The sequence below is a fragment of the Tamandua tetradactyla genome, chromosome 1, assembly GCF_023851605.1.
Source record: "Tamandua tetradactyla isolate mTamTet1 chromosome 1, mTamTet1.pri, whole genome shotgun sequence".
Classification (NCBI taxonomy): domain Eukaryota; kingdom Metazoa; phylum Chordata; class Mammalia; order Pilosa; family Myrmecophagidae; genus Tamandua; species Tamandua tetradactyla.
The window spans coordinates 170,003,564-170,020,676 of NC_135327.1; the positions used below are offsets into that span (position 1 = coordinate 170,003,564).

The 17,113-nt window shown below is 40.5% G+C and overlaps 1 protein-coding gene and 1 long non-coding RNA gene across 2 annotated transcripts; one reads left to right on the top strand and one right to left on the bottom strand.

The window, feature by feature from the left end:
- Positions 1-10,067: 10,067 nt before the first annotated feature.
- LOC143653953 (uncharacterized) lies at positions 10,068-13,761 on the bottom strand. Its single transcript, XR_013161619.1, has 3 exons — positions 13,527-13,761; positions 10,971-11,142; positions 10,068-10,548 (listed from the first exon to the last, which is right to left on the bottom strand). It is a non-coding gene; the product is annotated as an uncharacterized LOC143653953 (long non-coding RNA).
- Positions 13,762-13,766: 5 nt separating this feature from the next.
- Positions 13,767-15,782, top strand: HILPDA (hypoxia inducible lipid droplet associated). Its single transcript, XM_077125292.1, has 2 exons — positions 13,767-13,994; positions 14,872-15,782. The coding sequence occupies exon 2, from the start codon at positions 14,934-14,936 to the stop codon at positions 15,129-15,131; it is 198 nt and encodes a 65-aa protein (XP_076981407.1). The 5' UTR covers positions 13,767-13,994; positions 14,872-14,933; the 3' UTR covers positions 15,132-15,782.
- Positions 15,783-17,113: the final 1,331 nt, after the last annotated feature.

Genomic DNA, 17,113 nt, shown 5'->3' on the forward strand with positions numbered 1-17,113 from the left:
AAGCAGTCAACGGGCTGAGTTATGAGCAGTATGTATACTAATAGTGCATGAGCCAGAGATATGCTAACTATCTGTATCAAAAGCTGAGCTGTTTACAAAGCCCATATGACCTGAATGGCAACCTGGAAGCAGGAACAATGGACAGTCATAGATCACCCCCTCTGGGGACAAGAATTGTGGAAAGACATCTAGGATGTCTGCCAACAATGAAAATTCCAGCTGCCAATCACATGCTGGCAACCAGTGGACATCACTAGAGCATGGCCCTTTGCGCCCCCTCCATTGACCATGTAGGCTACTACAACAGATGTGGCACATTGGCTGGTCACAAATCCTGGTGACCCAGAGGCAAATGGATTACATCGGTCCCCTTCTGCTCTTGGAGGGGACGAGGTATGCTTTTACTGTAATGGACATGACTATAGGGTTGTTGCTAGCTTTCCCAGTAAGCAAGGTGAACCAGAGGGCCACCATCAGATGTTTGGAGAAAGTGAGTGCTCTGTACAGAGTACCTACACAGATAGACAGTGATTGGAGGACCCCTTTCCCTAAAAAGATAGCCTAATCCTGGGCCATGAATTGAAACATCATGTGGACATCCTATCTGCCTGTTCTAGTTTGCTAGCTGCTGGAATGCAATATACCAAAACAGAATGGCTTTTAAAAAGGGGAATTTAATGAGTTGCTAGTTTACAGTTCTAAGGCCGAGAAAATATCCCAATTAAAACAAGTCTATAGAAATGTCCAATCGAAGGCATCAAGGGAAAGATACCTTGGTTCAAGAAGGCCGATGAAGTTCAGGGTTTCTCTCTCAAGTGAGAAGGCACATGGCGAACACAGTCAGGGCTTCTCTCTCAGCTGGAAGGGCACATGGCGAATACGGTGTCATCTGCTAGCTTTCTCTCCTGGCTTCCTATTTCATGAAGCTCCTCGGGAGGCATTTTCCTTCATTCCAAAGGTCACTGACTGGTGGATTCTCTGCTTCGTGGTGCTGCAACATTCTCTGCTCTCTCTGAGTCTCCCTCTCCAAAATGTTTCCTCTTTTATAGGATTTCAGAAACTAATCAAGACCCACTCAAATGGGTGGAGACATGTCATCCCCTAATCCAGTTTAACAACCATTCTTGACTAAATCACATCAACCAGGGAGATGATCTCATTACAGTTTCATATATACAGTATTGAATAAGGATTATTCTGCCTTTAAGAAATGGGATTTATATCAAAACATGGCTTTTCTTAGGGGGGCATATATCCTTTCAAACCAGCACACTGCCCTACAATCCTGCAGGTACAGGCCTTATTTAAAGAATGAATGGTGGACTAAAAAGCTATCAGGCCTTAACTCACTTGGATGCAATGCCAGAGCTGCAGCCTTAACTCCTATTAAAATACTAATGACAGGACCAGTGCAGGCTCTAAAAATACAAATTACAGCCTAAAAGGATAATAATAATAATCTGTTGTTGCCTATGCCTTAGACCATGCAAATGGGGGAAAATTAGGTCCTTTAGCCTTAGCACTGGTCTATGCAGCTGTGCTGGGGTGAGGAATCTTAAACCCATGGGAAATAGGAATCACCCAAAACATTGTAATTCACCACAAAAAAATGTTAAAATTTGTATCATTAATCCAGGGCCTCCTATTCCCACAGGATTGTTATGTATAATTATGTAGACATTTCTCATGCCTAGGCTAATGATTAATGTCATGGTAGAGGACTCTCAAAATTTGCAGGGGGAGAATATCTAGTATTTAAAACCTCCCTATAATGTTCCTCTACCTGGTATCTTGTTATCAACCAGTGGAACTCTACCATGTATATTGTTAGCGCAGCATGATCTTATTGTGCCCCATAAACGTCTTTCTTTTTGCCCATACCACCCTAGCAAACATCATCCTACAGCAGGTTTCAGGGGTAACTCATGCCCACAGTCGAACCCAATGCTGTGTTTGCATGGACTTGCCATCTTCAGGCACTACTGGCCTTCCTTAGACTGTGACCCCTGCAAATTGGACTAGGTGGAATACCCTGCTGGCCTGGCAGAATTCAATGTATTGGAAAATCTGGAGAAAAAAAGATCTTATTTACAGAATGCTGTACGTGGGGAAAGCTCTACGTCCCTGCTACCTTATGTAACTTTTAACCTCATAATCCTAGTAATTGGGAAATGGTTTAATTCCATTTCTTAACTATGGTGGCATCTCTTTATGGGGTTGGTATCTCTGTGTGGGAACTCCTAGTGTTCTATTGTCTCTTATACTGTTGTAGAATATCCATGCAATGTCTGTCCTAAAGTCAACATAGGCTGCTGTATGGAGGTGGATTGTGGGGATCCAGGGCCCTGGATTGCCCTTTGTATTGAGAGCAGGTCATTGCACATAGCTGCCTACATGACTGGGACAGACATTAAAGGTCAGGTGTTCTGGATGACATCAGCCTTTCTTGAACAAAGATAACCTCTTGTTGGTGCCTTAATCTGGACGTTTTCAGGGTCTTAGAGCTATACATTTTCAGCTTATTAAATTTTCTTTTTAAAAGTAGTTTCATTTCCGGTATATTGCTTTCTGGCAGCTTAACAAACTAATACAATGAATAATGCTGTCATGAACATTTGTGTTCAAGTTTTTGTGTGAACATATGTTTTTAATTCTGTTGAGTATATTCCTAGAGGTGATCACTAGCCATATGATAACTCTGTGCTTAATTCTTTGAAGACGGTCAAACTTCTCCACAGCTGCTCCACCATTTCACAATCTCAACAGTAATCTATGAGGGTTTCATTCATTTTCCTCACCAACACTTGTTATTTTCCATTTTTGGCTGTTGTTGCTATTTTTACATCCTAGTTGGTGTGAGGTACACATCTCACTGTGTACATTTTATTTTGTGCTTGTTTTAACACAAAGTATAGCATACTATAGACATACCATATACTGCTTTTTTCACTTAACAATATATCATGGAGATCACATCAACATGCAAGAACTGTTTATTCTTTTTTGTTGGCTTTAAGGTAACCCATTGTATAAATGTACCATAATTTATTTAACTAGTCCCCTATTGATAAGTTATGTTTTTTCCAATCATTTTCTGTTACAGTGGCTCAATGATTACCTCTGAAAATATTCCATTCCTTACATGTAAGAATCTCTCTGTAAGACTGATTCCAAGAGGTGGAATTCTATGCCAAATAATTCTTCTATTTTTATAGATATTTTCAAATTTATTTCCATAGAGGACATATCGATTTATATTTTTATACTCACCAGCAATGTAGGGAAATGTTCTTCTTTTTTTTAAAATTTATTTTATTTTGTTTTCTTAAATACCAAAAGAACACCAAATAAATGCAAACATTCTTACTTTCATCATTCCATTCTACATGTATAATCAGTAATTCACAATATCATCACATAGTTGCATATTCATCATCATGATCATTTCTTGGAACATTTGCATCAATTCAGAAAAAGAAATAAAATGCAAACAGAAAAAAAATTATACATACCATACCCCTTACCCCTCCCGTTCACTGATCACTAGCATTTCACACTAAATTTATTTTAATATTTGCTTCCCCATTATTTATTTTTATTCCATATGTTCTACTCGTCTCTTGACAAGGTAGACAAAAGGAGCATCAGACACAAGGCTTTCACTATCACACAGTCACATGGGAGATGTTCTTTAAATGGACACTGAATCGTAAGATCAAGTTTGTGAAGAAATTTCATTCTTAGTATGATTCTCCTATGTGCCAACTATGGAATCCCTTCTGTTGAGGGATTTAGGAACAAGAGTAGCTCACAGGCCACTCTCAGGCAAGCTTCAGCTAGATTATTGCTAATGGCCATGGTTTGCCAAACACCAACCAAGATCATGCCCGTTAACCCTGAAAAACACCTAGGGCTCTAACTGAGACTCTATAAAAGTTGCATGCACTAAGCTTATTTTCCTGAAACCCATTACTTCCAGAGGATTCTAGGTTAGATAAGCACTGAAACCTAGAGGGGCCAGCCTTTCCAAGAATATCAACTAATTCCATCCTCTTATTCTATATTATCAACACCCCTTTTCGACATGAAAAATTTAGAATGTGCTTAGCCCAGATACTCTTAAAAACTGGGAGAAAGATCAAAGAAGGAGGAGGAGTTATAACAAAGTAGATAGGATTTCACAGATGAGTATGACGAATCACTATAGTGATATTTCTTTTAGCCTCTAGTATTTTGGAGAAATTACAAGGAAATACCTGAAACTGTGGAATGGTATCCCATACCAACCTCTGAAATCATTCTGTAGCTGCTTGGTGGATTGTACTTTGGAAATTATTGCTTTTTCTTTTTTCTTTTTTTTTTATATATGTTATATTTCACACACACACACACACAAATTTTTTTTTAAGAGCAGCTCACAAAGAGTTTTTCTGTGTTAGCAGTTCCTAAGGAGGAGGTATAATCTAAAAAGTGTTTGTCTCAGGGGCCTATCTACCTTTCCTTGGAGGTACAATGGGTCCTCATAGAAGACACTGGGTAAGAAAATCATTTGTTCATTTATTCCTTCAATCAACAAATATTTATTGAAAACCTCCTATGTGGTAGTAGGTATCAGGGATGGAATGAAGTAAAACGAGAACCCGACACTGTTTTCATTGAAGTTTTCAGGTTTTTGAGGGGAAGCAGACATTAATACACCCAAGGGAAGGTAACTAAGTACCAGAGAAATGGAGATCATGCTACTGGAGCCTGTAACAAGTATCTGAGGGTTGTAAAAGGGTTCCTAGAGGAAACAAGCTTGAATTGAGATGAGAAAGAGTAAAAGTCTAGGCCAAGAGAATGTCTTTCACCTTTAGCGGGAAGAGTGTGATTAACAAAGAAGAGAGGTAACAAAACCTACTTCACAGGGCTGTTATGAAAATTAAGGCAAATAACATTTTATAAATGAAGAAACTGAGGCTAGCAGAGGTTAGCTAAACTGTCCAAGGACAAAAGCTTGCAAATTGAAGAGATAGATTAAAAGTCAGTACTATTGAGTTCTAACCACTACGCTACCCTGCCTTGGGTTGTTAGTTATCTTCTTGGTCTTATTTACCCAACCAAGTGAGAAGTTCATTTTAGAACAAAAATCTGCATTATATTTTTCTTTTTAAAATATATTCTTATTGAGAAATAGCTACACACATATAGTCCAGCCATATTATACAGTCAATAGCTCACAATGTCATCACATAGTTGTATATTCTTCACCATGATTATTTTTGGAACATTTACATCACTCCAGAAAAAGAAATGAAATAATAAGAAAAAATCTCATACATCCCATACCCCTCACCCCTCCCTTTCTTTGACCGACTAGTATTTCAATCTACCCAAAGTAATAACAGCTGCTGCTTGTTGAGCATTTACTATGTGAGACACACTTTACATGCATTATAAATAACATCACAACAACCCTCTATTTTATATATTATTTTCCTGATTTTAGTAAGGAAGCTTTCCTTTCCTTAGTAAGGAAGCTAAGGCCAAAGTGATGGAGACAGGACTAGAATCCTGGTCCAAAGGCCCAGTACTTACTCAGAGAAGATGGTCAGGAATATTTGCAGGTTGATGGATGGGAACCCACAGGGATATGCTCCCCCAAATAATGGTTATGTCCATCTAGGAGAGGGAATTGCTGGAGAGGTTCCCAGCCTTCTTTATACCAGTGTGAAAATATAAATTTAGAGCTCTCAATAAGCAAAGCCCAAAGGGTTATTGTAGAATTACTGCATTTATTCACTGACTATAGGCTACTTTGAGTAAAGTCCCTCAGTGGGGCTTTTTTTTAATTAGAGAAGTCGTGGGTTTACAGAACAGCCATGAACAAACACCGGATTCCTATATGTCATCCCACAACCAACACCTTACACTGGTGTGGAATATTTGTTACAATTTATGATAGCATATTTTAAAACAATTTTTATTCTGAAAAATAACATATAGAAGAAAGCAACAAATTTCAAAGTACACCACAACAATTAGTTACAGAACAGATTTTAGTGTCTGGTATGGGTTACAGTTCTAAAATTTTAGATTTTTACTTCTAGCTGATCCAAGACACTGGAGACTGAAAGAAATATCAATGTAATGATTCAGCAGTCATATTCATTTGTTAAATCCTATCTTCTCTGTTATAGCTCCTCATTCGTCTTTGGTCTTTCTCCCAATCTTTAGGGATATTTGGCTATGCCCATTCTAACTTCTTCATGTCGGAAAGGGCTGTTGATAATATGGGATAGGGGGATGGAACTAGTTGATATTCTGGAAAGGATGGCCCCTCTGGGGTTTAGGACTTATCTAGCCTAGTGTTCTAGTTTGTTAGCTGCCAGAATGCAATATACCAGATATGGAATGGCTTTTAAAAGGGGGAATTTTTCTTTAATGTTTTTTAATTGTAAAATACATGTACAAAGCAAAGAAAGTAAAACCAATAATTTTCAAAGCACAGTTCAACAAGTAGTTATGGAACAGAACCCAGAATTTTCATGTGCTACCATTCTACCATCTCAGAGTTTTCTTTCTAGCTGCTCCAAAACACTGGAGGCTAGAAGGAATATTAATATAGTGATTCAGCAGTCATACTGGTTTGTTAAATCCTATTTTCTCTGTTATGCCTCCTCTTCCTCTTATTCATCTTTCAATCTATAGGGATTTTTAAGCAATGCCCATTCTGACTTTTTCATGCTAAGAAAGGGTGTGGACACTAAAGGATAAGGGGGTGGTAATCAATCAATACTTTGGAGAGGGTGGTCCCTCTGGGTTTCAGGATTTAAAAGATAGAGTTTTTTAAAATTTTTTATTTTAATTGTGTATTTTATTTAACAATATATTTTATTTAATCCTGTATGTATAAAAATCATTTACATTTTTTTGTACAAAGTCTTTTTTTTAAAATTTTTTTTTAATCAAAAAAAAGAAAAGAAATTAACACAACATTTAGAAATCATTCCATTCTACAAATGCACTCAGTAATTCTTAGTATCATCACATAGATGTATGATCATCATTTCTTAGTACATTTGCATCGATTTAGGAAAAGAACTAGCAAAACAGCAGAAAAAGATAGAGAATGTTAATATAGAGAAGAGAATTAAAATAATAATACTAATAATATATATATATAAAAAGGAAAAAGAAAAAAAACAAAAACAAAAGATACAAACACACAAACAAACAAACAAAAAACCGTATTTCAGGTGCAGCTTCATTCAATGTTCCAACCTAGTTACATTACACTTAGGTATTATTGTGCTGTCCATTTTTGAGTTTTTGTATCTAGTCCTGTTGCACAGTCTGTATCCCTTCAGCTCCAATTACCCATTATCTTACCCTGTTTCTAACTCCTGCTGGTCTCTGTTACCAATGATATATTCCAAGCTGATTCTCGAATGTCGGTTCACATCAGTGGGACCTTACAGTATTTGTCCTTTAGTTTTGGGCTAGACTCACTCAGCATAATGTTCTCTAGGTCCATCCATGTTATTACATGCTTCATAAGTTTAGTCTGTCTTAAAGCTGCATAATATTCCATCGTAGGTATACGCCACAGTTTGTTTAGCCACTCGTCTGTTGATGAACATTTTGGCTGTTTCCATCTCTTTGCAATTGTAGATAATGCTGCTATAAACACTGGTGTGCAAATGTCCGTCTGTGTCTTTGCCCTTAAGTCCCTTGAGTAGATACCTAGCAGTGGTATTGCTGGGTCGTAATCCATTCTGCCATTCTATGTCTTTTGATTGGGAAATTCAGTCCATTAACTTTTAGTATTATTACTGTTTGGATAATATTTTCCTCTACCATTTTGGCTTTTGTATTATATATATCATATCTGATTTTCCTTCTTTCTACACTTTACTCCATACCTCTCTCTTCTGTTTTTTCGTATCTGACTCTAGTGCTCCCTTTAGTATTTCTTGCAGAGCTGGTCTCTTGGTCACAAATTCTCTCAGTGACTTTTTGTCTATAAATGTTTTAATTTCTCCTTCATTTTTGAAGGACAATTTTGCTGGATATAGGAGTCTTGGTTGGCAGTTTTTCTCTTTTAGTAATTTAAATATATCATCCCACTGTCTTCTAGCTTCCATGGTTTCTGCTGAGAAATCTACACATAGTCTTATTGGGTTTCCCTTGTATGTGACAGATTGTTTTTCTCTTGCTGCTTTCAAGATCCTCTCTTTCTCTTTGACCTCTGACATTCTAACTAGTAAGTGTCTTGGAGAACACCTATTTGGGTCTATTCTCTTTGGGGTGCGCTGCACTTCTTGGATCTGTATATTTAGGTCTTTCATAAGAGTTGGGAAATTTTCAGTGATAATTTCTTCCATTAGTTTTTCTCCTCCTTTTCCCTTCTCTTCTCCTTCTGGGACACCCACAACACGTATATTTGTGCGCTTCATATTGTCATTCAGTTCCCTGATTCCCTGCTCAAGTTTTTCCATTCTTTTCCCTATAGTTTCTGTTTCTTTTTGGAATTCAGATGTTCCATCCTCCAGTTCACTAATTGTAGCTTCTGTCTCTTTAGATCTACCATTGTAGGTATCCATTGTTTTTTCCATTTTTTCTTCTTTGTCCTTCACTCCCATAAGTTCTGTGATTTGTTTTTTCAGATTTTCTATTTCTTCTTTTTGTTCAGCCCATGTCTTCTTCATGTCCTCCCTCAATTTATTGATTTGGTTTTTGAAGAGTTTTTCCATTTCTGTTCGTATATTCAGCATTAGTTGTCTCAGCTCCTGTATCTCATTTGAACTATTGGTTTGTTCCTTTGACTGGGCCATATCTTCAATTTTCCGAGCGTCATCCATTATTTTCTGCTGGTGTCTGGGCATTTGATCAGATTTCCCTGGGTGTGGGACCCAGCTGGTTGAAAGCTTTTTCTGTGAAATCTCTGGGCTCTGTTTTTCTTTTCCTGCCCAGTAGGTGGCGCTCGTGGCGCTGGTCTGTCTGCACGGCAGTCGGCCCGGGAAACCGCGCGTGGAGGCGGGGGTCGCTGGCCGCCGCAGCTTGGGAGAGTGCCGGTCCTAATTGCCCAGCTGGCCCGAAACACCAAGCATGGCGGGAGGGCCCTGCTATCCAACGTTCCCAGTCAGACCGGGGAGCCACATGCGTGGAGGGGACCCCAGTCGCCAGCCGCCCTGGCCGGGAAAACGCGCGCCCCTCGGGTATCTCACCGCAGAAGATTCTCCCTGCCCGTTCAGCTGTTCCAGAATGGGGTACGCTGTCTTTTTGGTCTCTGTCGTGACTCCGGGAGCTGTTTCGTATTGTTTCTGTTTCTTTAGTAGCTTTTCTGGAGGAGGAACTAAGACCCGCGCGTCTTACTAAGCCGCCATCTTCTCCAGAAGTGTACAAAGTCTTTGAAGGGCACATTTATAGTACATATCAATTTAGATTAGCCGCAGTGTAAGAGCTCAATAACTACATGTGGCAAATAGTGTGTATTTAGAATTCATAAGTTTTATTACTGTTTTGCTTGCCACTATTTCCTTATTCCATATTTTCATCTCTGTTGGCTTCATATTTTGTTTTTCTGAAGTATATCATCAGGTAATTCATTCTGAAAAGTTCTTTTCAGTGGTAAATTTTCTAAGTCTTTGTTAAACATGCTAACAAAGTGTGTTTATTTAGCTTGTGTCACTTCAATGCTGATTTGCTTGTGTATAGAATTTCAGGTACAAAACGATTTGCCCTTAGAATTTGCTGAACATTCCTCCATTGTCTTGTAGCATCTTGTATTCTCAATGAGAAGTCTAAAAAAAAACCTGATTTTCATTTTTTTGAAGATGAGCTTTTTTTTTTTTTTTTTTTTTTTTTCCTGGATGTTTTAAAATATCTCCCTTATCTTTGGAGTCTCGTACTTTTACCACTTTTTGTTTGTTTGTTTATATTTTTATTGTGAAAACTTAATATATAAACATATATTTATTATTATTATTGACAAAACAAAACAACATGCAAACACGAACATTCTTAACATATGAACATTCCATTCTTGGTGTATACTCAATAACTCACAATATCATCATGTAGTTGTATATTCATCACCATGATCATTTCTTACAACATTTGTATCAATTCAGAAAAAGAAATAAAAAGAAAACAGAAAAAAAATCATACATATAAAAGGAGGAATTTCATAAGTTGCTAGTTCACAGTTCTAAGACCAAGAAAATGTCCCAATCAAAGCAAGTCTATAAAAATGTCCATAGTAAAGCTATACAAATGTCCAATCTAAGGCATCCAGGGAAAGACACCTTGGTTCCAGAAGGCTGATGAAGTTCAGGGTCTCTCTCTCAACTGGAAGGTACTTGGCAAATATGGTGATGCCTGCTAGTTTTCTCTCCAGGCCTCTTGCTTCATGAAGCTCCTCCGGGGATGATCATCATCTTCAAAGGTCTCTGGCAGCATGGGCTCTCTGCTTCATGGCTCTCATCATTCTGTCATCATTCTCTGCTCTCTCAGAATCTCCAGCTTCCTCTTTTAAAGGATTCCAGTAAAGTCGACAAGACCCACCTGGAATGGGTGGGGGGATACGCTCCATTTAATCAAGTTTAATACCCACACACACGTGGAGTCACATCTCTAAGGAGATAACCTAATCATGTTTCCAACCTCTAGTACTGTACAGGGATTAGAAGAAAGGCTGCCTTTACAAAATGGGATTAGGATTAAAACATGGCTTTTCTAGGGTACATAAATCCTTTCAAACCAGCTCACCTAGGAACCCATCTGGAGGTAGGTTTCTGGAAAGTAATCACAGTGCATGGAACCTTTATAGAATCTCAGAGCCGTAGGTGTCATTTAGGGTTAACAGGAATGATGTTGGCTGGGGTTTGGCAAACCATGTCAATTAGCAACATCTAGCTAAAGTTTGCTTAAGAGTAGCCTCCAGAGTAGCCTCTTGATTCTATTTGAACTCTCTCAGCCACTGTTACCTTATTTTGTTACATTTCTTTTCCACCTTTTGGTCAGGAAGGCATTGTCCATCCCATGCCGAGGCCAGGCTCATCCCTGAGAGTCAGGCACCACTTCGTAAAGGAGATTTTCACCCCTGAATGTCATGTTTCACATCAGGGGGAGAGTAATGATCTTCCTTGCAGAATTGGGCTTAGAGAGAAAGAGAGAGGCCACATCTGAACAACAAAAAAGGTTTTCTGGAAGCAACTGAAGCATAATTATAGTTAGGCTTAGCTTGGCTGCTACAGACATAAATTTCATAGGAGCAAGCCTGGCTGTTGGAATTTTGATTGGGATTGCATTGACTCTCTACCTTGTTTTGGGTAGTATTGACATCTTGATATTTAGTCTTTCAATCTATGAACATGAATAGCCTTCCATTTATTTCGATAATCTTTCATTTCTTTTAACAATGCATTGTAGTTTTCTGTATACAAGTCCTTTACATACTTGGTTAGATATTCAAAGGGATTTTGATACTGATTATGTTAGCACTTACATAATGTTTTCGACAGGTCAGTTACTGTTACCAGGCTTTAAATGGATTACCTCATATAACAGTTGAGGAAAACTAAGTACAGAAAAGTTAAAGGACTCACCCAATGTCCCAACTAACAAGTGGTAGGGCTTGGGACATTGAGCAGTGTGATTTCAAAGCTTGATCCTCTCCTAATGACAATGCAACAGAGAGGTCACCAAGTCAAGCACTAAAAACAGATGAATCGCTAGTGTAAACAAGAACAAAAAATTTCCAGCAGGCTGAGCCACAAAGTTAGTTTCAAAGGGTCTGCCTCCTGCCAGCTAGCACGTCTCCATACCCTCCTTCTCCCTTTCCCAGCCTCCCCAGCTCCTCCCCCAAGAGACCACAGAAGGCCTGAAAAATAGGGGAAAGGTCGTGGAGGGATTTGATTTGGCTCCTCCCTTGCCCTGGGCTCTTTCAATACGTCTTCTGCAGGGCCGGCAGAGATGTAGGAGTTCCCTAGCGCTCTCTCATCCAGCCCGGGCACTTTACTAAAGCAAGCAGGACAGAGTTTAGTGAACCTGCCCCGAGTCACGCCAGATTTGGCCCACTATCTTCTCCACCCCTTGAAGAAGGCGGTGGAGCCCCAAACAAGCTTTTCTTGCAGCTTGGATGTTTCCAGGAGACCTCTGAATTCCCGGAATCTTCCCCAGGACTCTATTTCCTGAGATTCCACCTTCAGCAGCTCACCATAGGGCATTTTTGGTTGGGTACAGAGCTTGTTTATTAGGACTTCCTTGCCCCCAAATCTGGGTGTAAGGCGGGACTATGACTTCCCAGGTCTTTGGTTCAAACTGAAAGCAATCTTAAAAATCATCTAGTGACTAATGTTCTAATTTTAGATGAGGAAACTGAGGCCCAATGAGTACAAGTGACCTGTCCATAGCAGTTAGCACAGACACCAGGGCCAGAGAGTATTTTCTATTTTCTAAAACAGCATGAAAAACTCACAGGGAGCAGAACTTAAGACGATGCAAAAGGGCCTCACCATTCCACAATTATTGATGGCAAATTAAACCTCAGGACTTGGAATCGTAACCAAGACATTGGGATTTAAGGGACGATTTTGATTACTGAACTCTTGTGAGGGTGTTCCTTTTCACTTTCTAGTGTATTATAGTAGACAGAGGGAAATACTGAAATCTTTTGAATTGCAATCCAGATGCTTTCACCTCTGATAATGCTTGCACAGCCTTTATCTTGTGTCCTTGTGATTGTAAAAATCTTGTGACTAACCTTCACTTGTACCCATTTATCCAGCTTTTTGACTTTAGAGTCTTGTGATCACTAAAGACAGCCCTTGATGTTTATTAATGCGGGGTCCTGGGTCCCAGAATTAACCTCCCCCAAATCCAAAGGTAACTTGATAACCAAAACTGGATCTAACCAAAATGGGTCCACCTCACATGCTCTGTAACTTAGACTTTAACCTATGTCATCTATACCTCATAATACTGAAAAAAATCACATCCATCATCATATTAAGGCCACGATTTTCTTACATATGTGTTGTGACTAAGTGTGTAATCAATCTGTGCACACTCAATATTTAAATCATCTCTATTTACATCATCTGGGGCCATTAAGCTCATTATCCTAAAACCTGCACATCTTTCAATGTTATAAAACTATCACAATTACTGTATTGGGGAGACAGATTTTTAGGCCTATAGGCCATCTGATCTCCTGCTATACATCTAGTAGTAAACTTATTCTTTCTCTGAAACCCCCGTGTCTCAGGAATTGGTCTTCTGAGCTCATGGGTAAGAATCCATTCTCTTTGTGGTAAGAGAGGTGGTGGTGGTATCTGGAATGTTGGTATCCCAAAGAGGCCAAACAAACACCGCTCTGGTTCTTTCAGTCCCTGAAATGGGGTAAACTTCGGGGTGGGAATGGAGGGGGGGCGTGTAGGTCTGATGCCTTCTGACAATTTTTATTTCAAGGGATTCCGATGAAGAATCCATCTTCCGCTGCCTGGACCTCATCCGACCTGAGGGTGCTTGGACTGGGTTACCTCAGGTATGGGGGTTTTCCATCGACTTGGTCTGGCAGTAAATATGCTTTCTGACTTCAAAAGTTTTCTACAGCAGAAAAAAGGAGGTCGAAATTAATATACACATCTAGTGACACTCCAAACCTCAATGACTTAGAGCCGCTTCATAACGTGTCTTCTGAAACAATTCCGCCTACGAGTGCCACCCGACAATCCCCGACCTCCGGCGCCCTCGCCTCGCGGGCGGGGGCCGCGTACGTGCGTCAGGACGCGTGCGTGCCCGTTCGAGCGCGCCTGCGCGTCTCTCGGGGGCGGGGCCTGGGCTATAAATGGGAGGTGTTGGGCCCGCCCAGGATTGCGCTTTCTGGCGCGCTGGCTTTTGTTTCCTGAGGCTCCCGTGGGTTTAGAACCCGCGCTACAGAGCGGCACGTTTTCTTTCCGACTCCTGCACGTCTGCGAGCGGACCGCTTCCAGCCCTTGCCTCTCAAGGTGAGTGGCCCTGTGGGTTTCCCCGGCTCCCCACGCTTTTCCGTCCCCAAACCCCAGCTGAGCCCCCGAAAGGCCGTCACCCGTTTCCGGTTAGCGTGGCGCCGCTGAAAACCGCCCTTCTCGTCCTGGTCCGCACATGGGGTTCCCGTTCAGCTGCTCCAAGCCAGTTCTTTTCCAGGGGTGGCCCTCTCTAGGGTTATGAACCCATGGGTCCGCGTGGTTCACCCCATGCTCGCAGTCTGGGTTGTGTCGGTATCATGCCTCCCCAACACCCGTTACATCTTCCTATCAAAACACTTAGCGCGCTGACTGCCTTTTTTTTTTTTTTTTTTTTGCCTGTCTCGTCCCTAGCCCTAGCTCCATGAGGGTAGGATTCGTGTGGCCCCAGTACCTTGCAGGGAACCCAACACATTACAGCATTTAGAGTATATTTCTTCAGTGAGTGAACTTGTAGATGTAACCCTTGATTTTCAAAGTTTATGGTTGACTCAAATCCTACTGGTATGTAAGGAGATTTCTAGGGCTCTTGCTTTCTCAAGGGCTTGTTCTACTATCTGTCTCCCCTCCCTCCAAAGTACTTGGTCTGTACGTAAGGAATATCATTTGTCCCTGGGCTGTAGTGCAGGGACTGCGTATTGCACTTGGCAGGAACAAAGTCTTCAGAAGTAAATTAAGTGCTCTTGAATTAGTCCAAGAAGCAAAACCGGTCCCGCAGCCCCATGGAGTTTGCAATGTAAATATACTCGGAGATTCTGATCCACTGGGCTGTGTCTCCTGGCTCGTCAAACCTTTCTATTAGCTCCTTGGAAAGAAGGGTAAGGGTCAGATGCTAGTGTATCCTAAAAAGCTGTAGATCACCCTCCTTCTCTTTCCTCAGGATCCAGAGCCCTCCAGAAGCTGTGGCAGCGGCAGCTGTACCTGTTCTGCAGAGGAGTAGCCATGAAGTCTATGTTGAACCTCTACTTCTTGGGTGTGGCGCTGACCCTGCTCTCCATCATCTTTAGACTAATGGAGTCACTGGAAAATTTACTTGAGGGCCCATCACCTGGGAGCTCCTGGACCAGAGGTCAACTGGTTGCCACAGAGCCCCCCAAGTGCCTTCCAGACCATCAGTCTCAGCCCAGAGGGGTGCGATAAGATCATCCGCCATAACCTTGGAACACCGGTCTGAACATGTCCAGCCAGGTGTCCAGTTCCAAAGCACACAATCTTAGGGCACTGGTGTTAATCAGAGAAGTGACTGTTACTAAGCCCTTGAAGGTTCTCTCCTCCCTAGGAAAAGTGCTTGTTTAACCCACAGGTGTGGATGGGTTGCCTATGACTGTGGGATGGGGTGATCTCAGCCTTCTCCTCAGGCTCTATCGTGTACTTTGCTGTTCTGAACAATGTGGCCCTGCCTTCTCTGCAATGGGGCTTGTGCTGCAATTTCAACTGTTGGGAAATGGTGATATTATTGATCCTATTCCTTAAACATCTTGCAAAGCTGCCTTTGGACTCGGCTGTCTTTTAATAGTTGATTTGGTGTTTGATCTCTCATGCGTGCTTCTCTGGGTTTGGATAACAGAGGTGTGTAAGTTGAGTGTGGGGAAGGGGGAGGATGTGGTACATACTCAGTGTCCACTTTGCATTGTTTTACATTTCTAAGTCCTTCCTCTGACATAGTGTGTATTGTGTATGTATGTTTTGGTCTGAAGTAGGAACTAAGCCTGCTGAGGACATGGACATGATGGCCACCATGTGGCTTAAAATAATTTTTCTAATACAATAAAGTTGAATATGTTTCCAATATGTGTCATGTTGATTTTTGCCCTTGGAATTAGTGGTAGGGAAGAGTCTTCATTCCTAGATTTGAGTTTTAACATCTTAAAACTTTGAAACAGAAAAGTGCTTAAAGCACTTTGTTTAAAATGTAAGTTCAATAAACCTGAATTTGGAGGCAGAGCAGTTGGGCCGGCCCTGTATCAACCAGTTGTCTGAACCGATACCAAGACTATTAACGGTCTTTCCTTGACTTTATCCATCTCAAAAGAAGAAAAATCATCTCATCCAACGCTCTCACCTCCAGTCGCTGATGGGGGAAGGACGAAGGACAGTTCGCTAGGTCTTGGGCTTTTTTCTTCTGTACTCTTAATATCATTTACTTATCAACCAGAATGATTGCTTAATTCTGTTTGTTCTCAAGGTCAGCTGGTAAAATGCCCACATATCACAGATGATTATTTCTGCTCTTTCCCTCAGGTCTAAGCAGTTTGGCCTTTACTTACTCAAAAATAGAGGTTTTCTTTTTTCTTATATTTGATACTTTTCCATTCCCTGCCCAACATGCAAGCATATTCATTTCTGTGATATATATCTGATTATACTCTCATGTGCATCATCTTATGTATGATGGGTTAGATATACTTTTTTGCTAGGAGGCAAGAATGTATGTGGTGTCCTCTGCTTCCGCGAATATTTCTGCTAAGCTTGTTCCACTGTGTTCTTAAACTTCAGTGCCACGAGTCTAGCCCTAGAAATGCATTGGTTATAACGCTGTGGTAGTCATTAGGATTGTTTACACAGGATGCCCGGCTTCTCGGCTTCTGGGCATATGGTAGGATCGCACTTCTTGGTGCCTGTGGCTGGCTAGAATTATGTTACTAGTCCTTTGTTAATGTACTCTCAAAAATGTAGTTGGCTGCTTTTATGAAAATATTTTTATTGTAGTAACATAACTCAAAATTTCCCATTTTAACCACACTCAAGTGTATAATTTGGTGGTGGTAATTACATTCACAATATTGTGCTGTCACTAACATGTACTTGGCTTTTTTTTTTTAATAAAAGAAAAATACTGTTCACTGGTTAGTTTTTCCTATCAAGCAATAGGCTGTTTACAGATAGGCAGATCTCCAATTGATGTACATTAAAATGGCAATTCTATCATTGTTTGAAATCTAAATGAAAAAAATTCATTAAGGCACATTTCATCTGTGAATTTAAAACAAATTTTCTTGTGCAATGACTGATTCATTTTGCTTTTGTCCCCCCCCAGAGGCATGAGCACTAAAATTGTCAATGATCATTTAATATTTAGTAAAACAGTAAGAATGTAAAAATTAAGGGGAGTGTTTTTCAAA

Bases quoted from the DNA above. Each gene is read 5' to 3' on its own strand.
- HILPDA (XM_077125292.1), top strand. From the start codon at position 14,934: ATGAAGTCTATGTTGAACCTCTACTTCTTGGGTGTGGCGCTGACCCTG.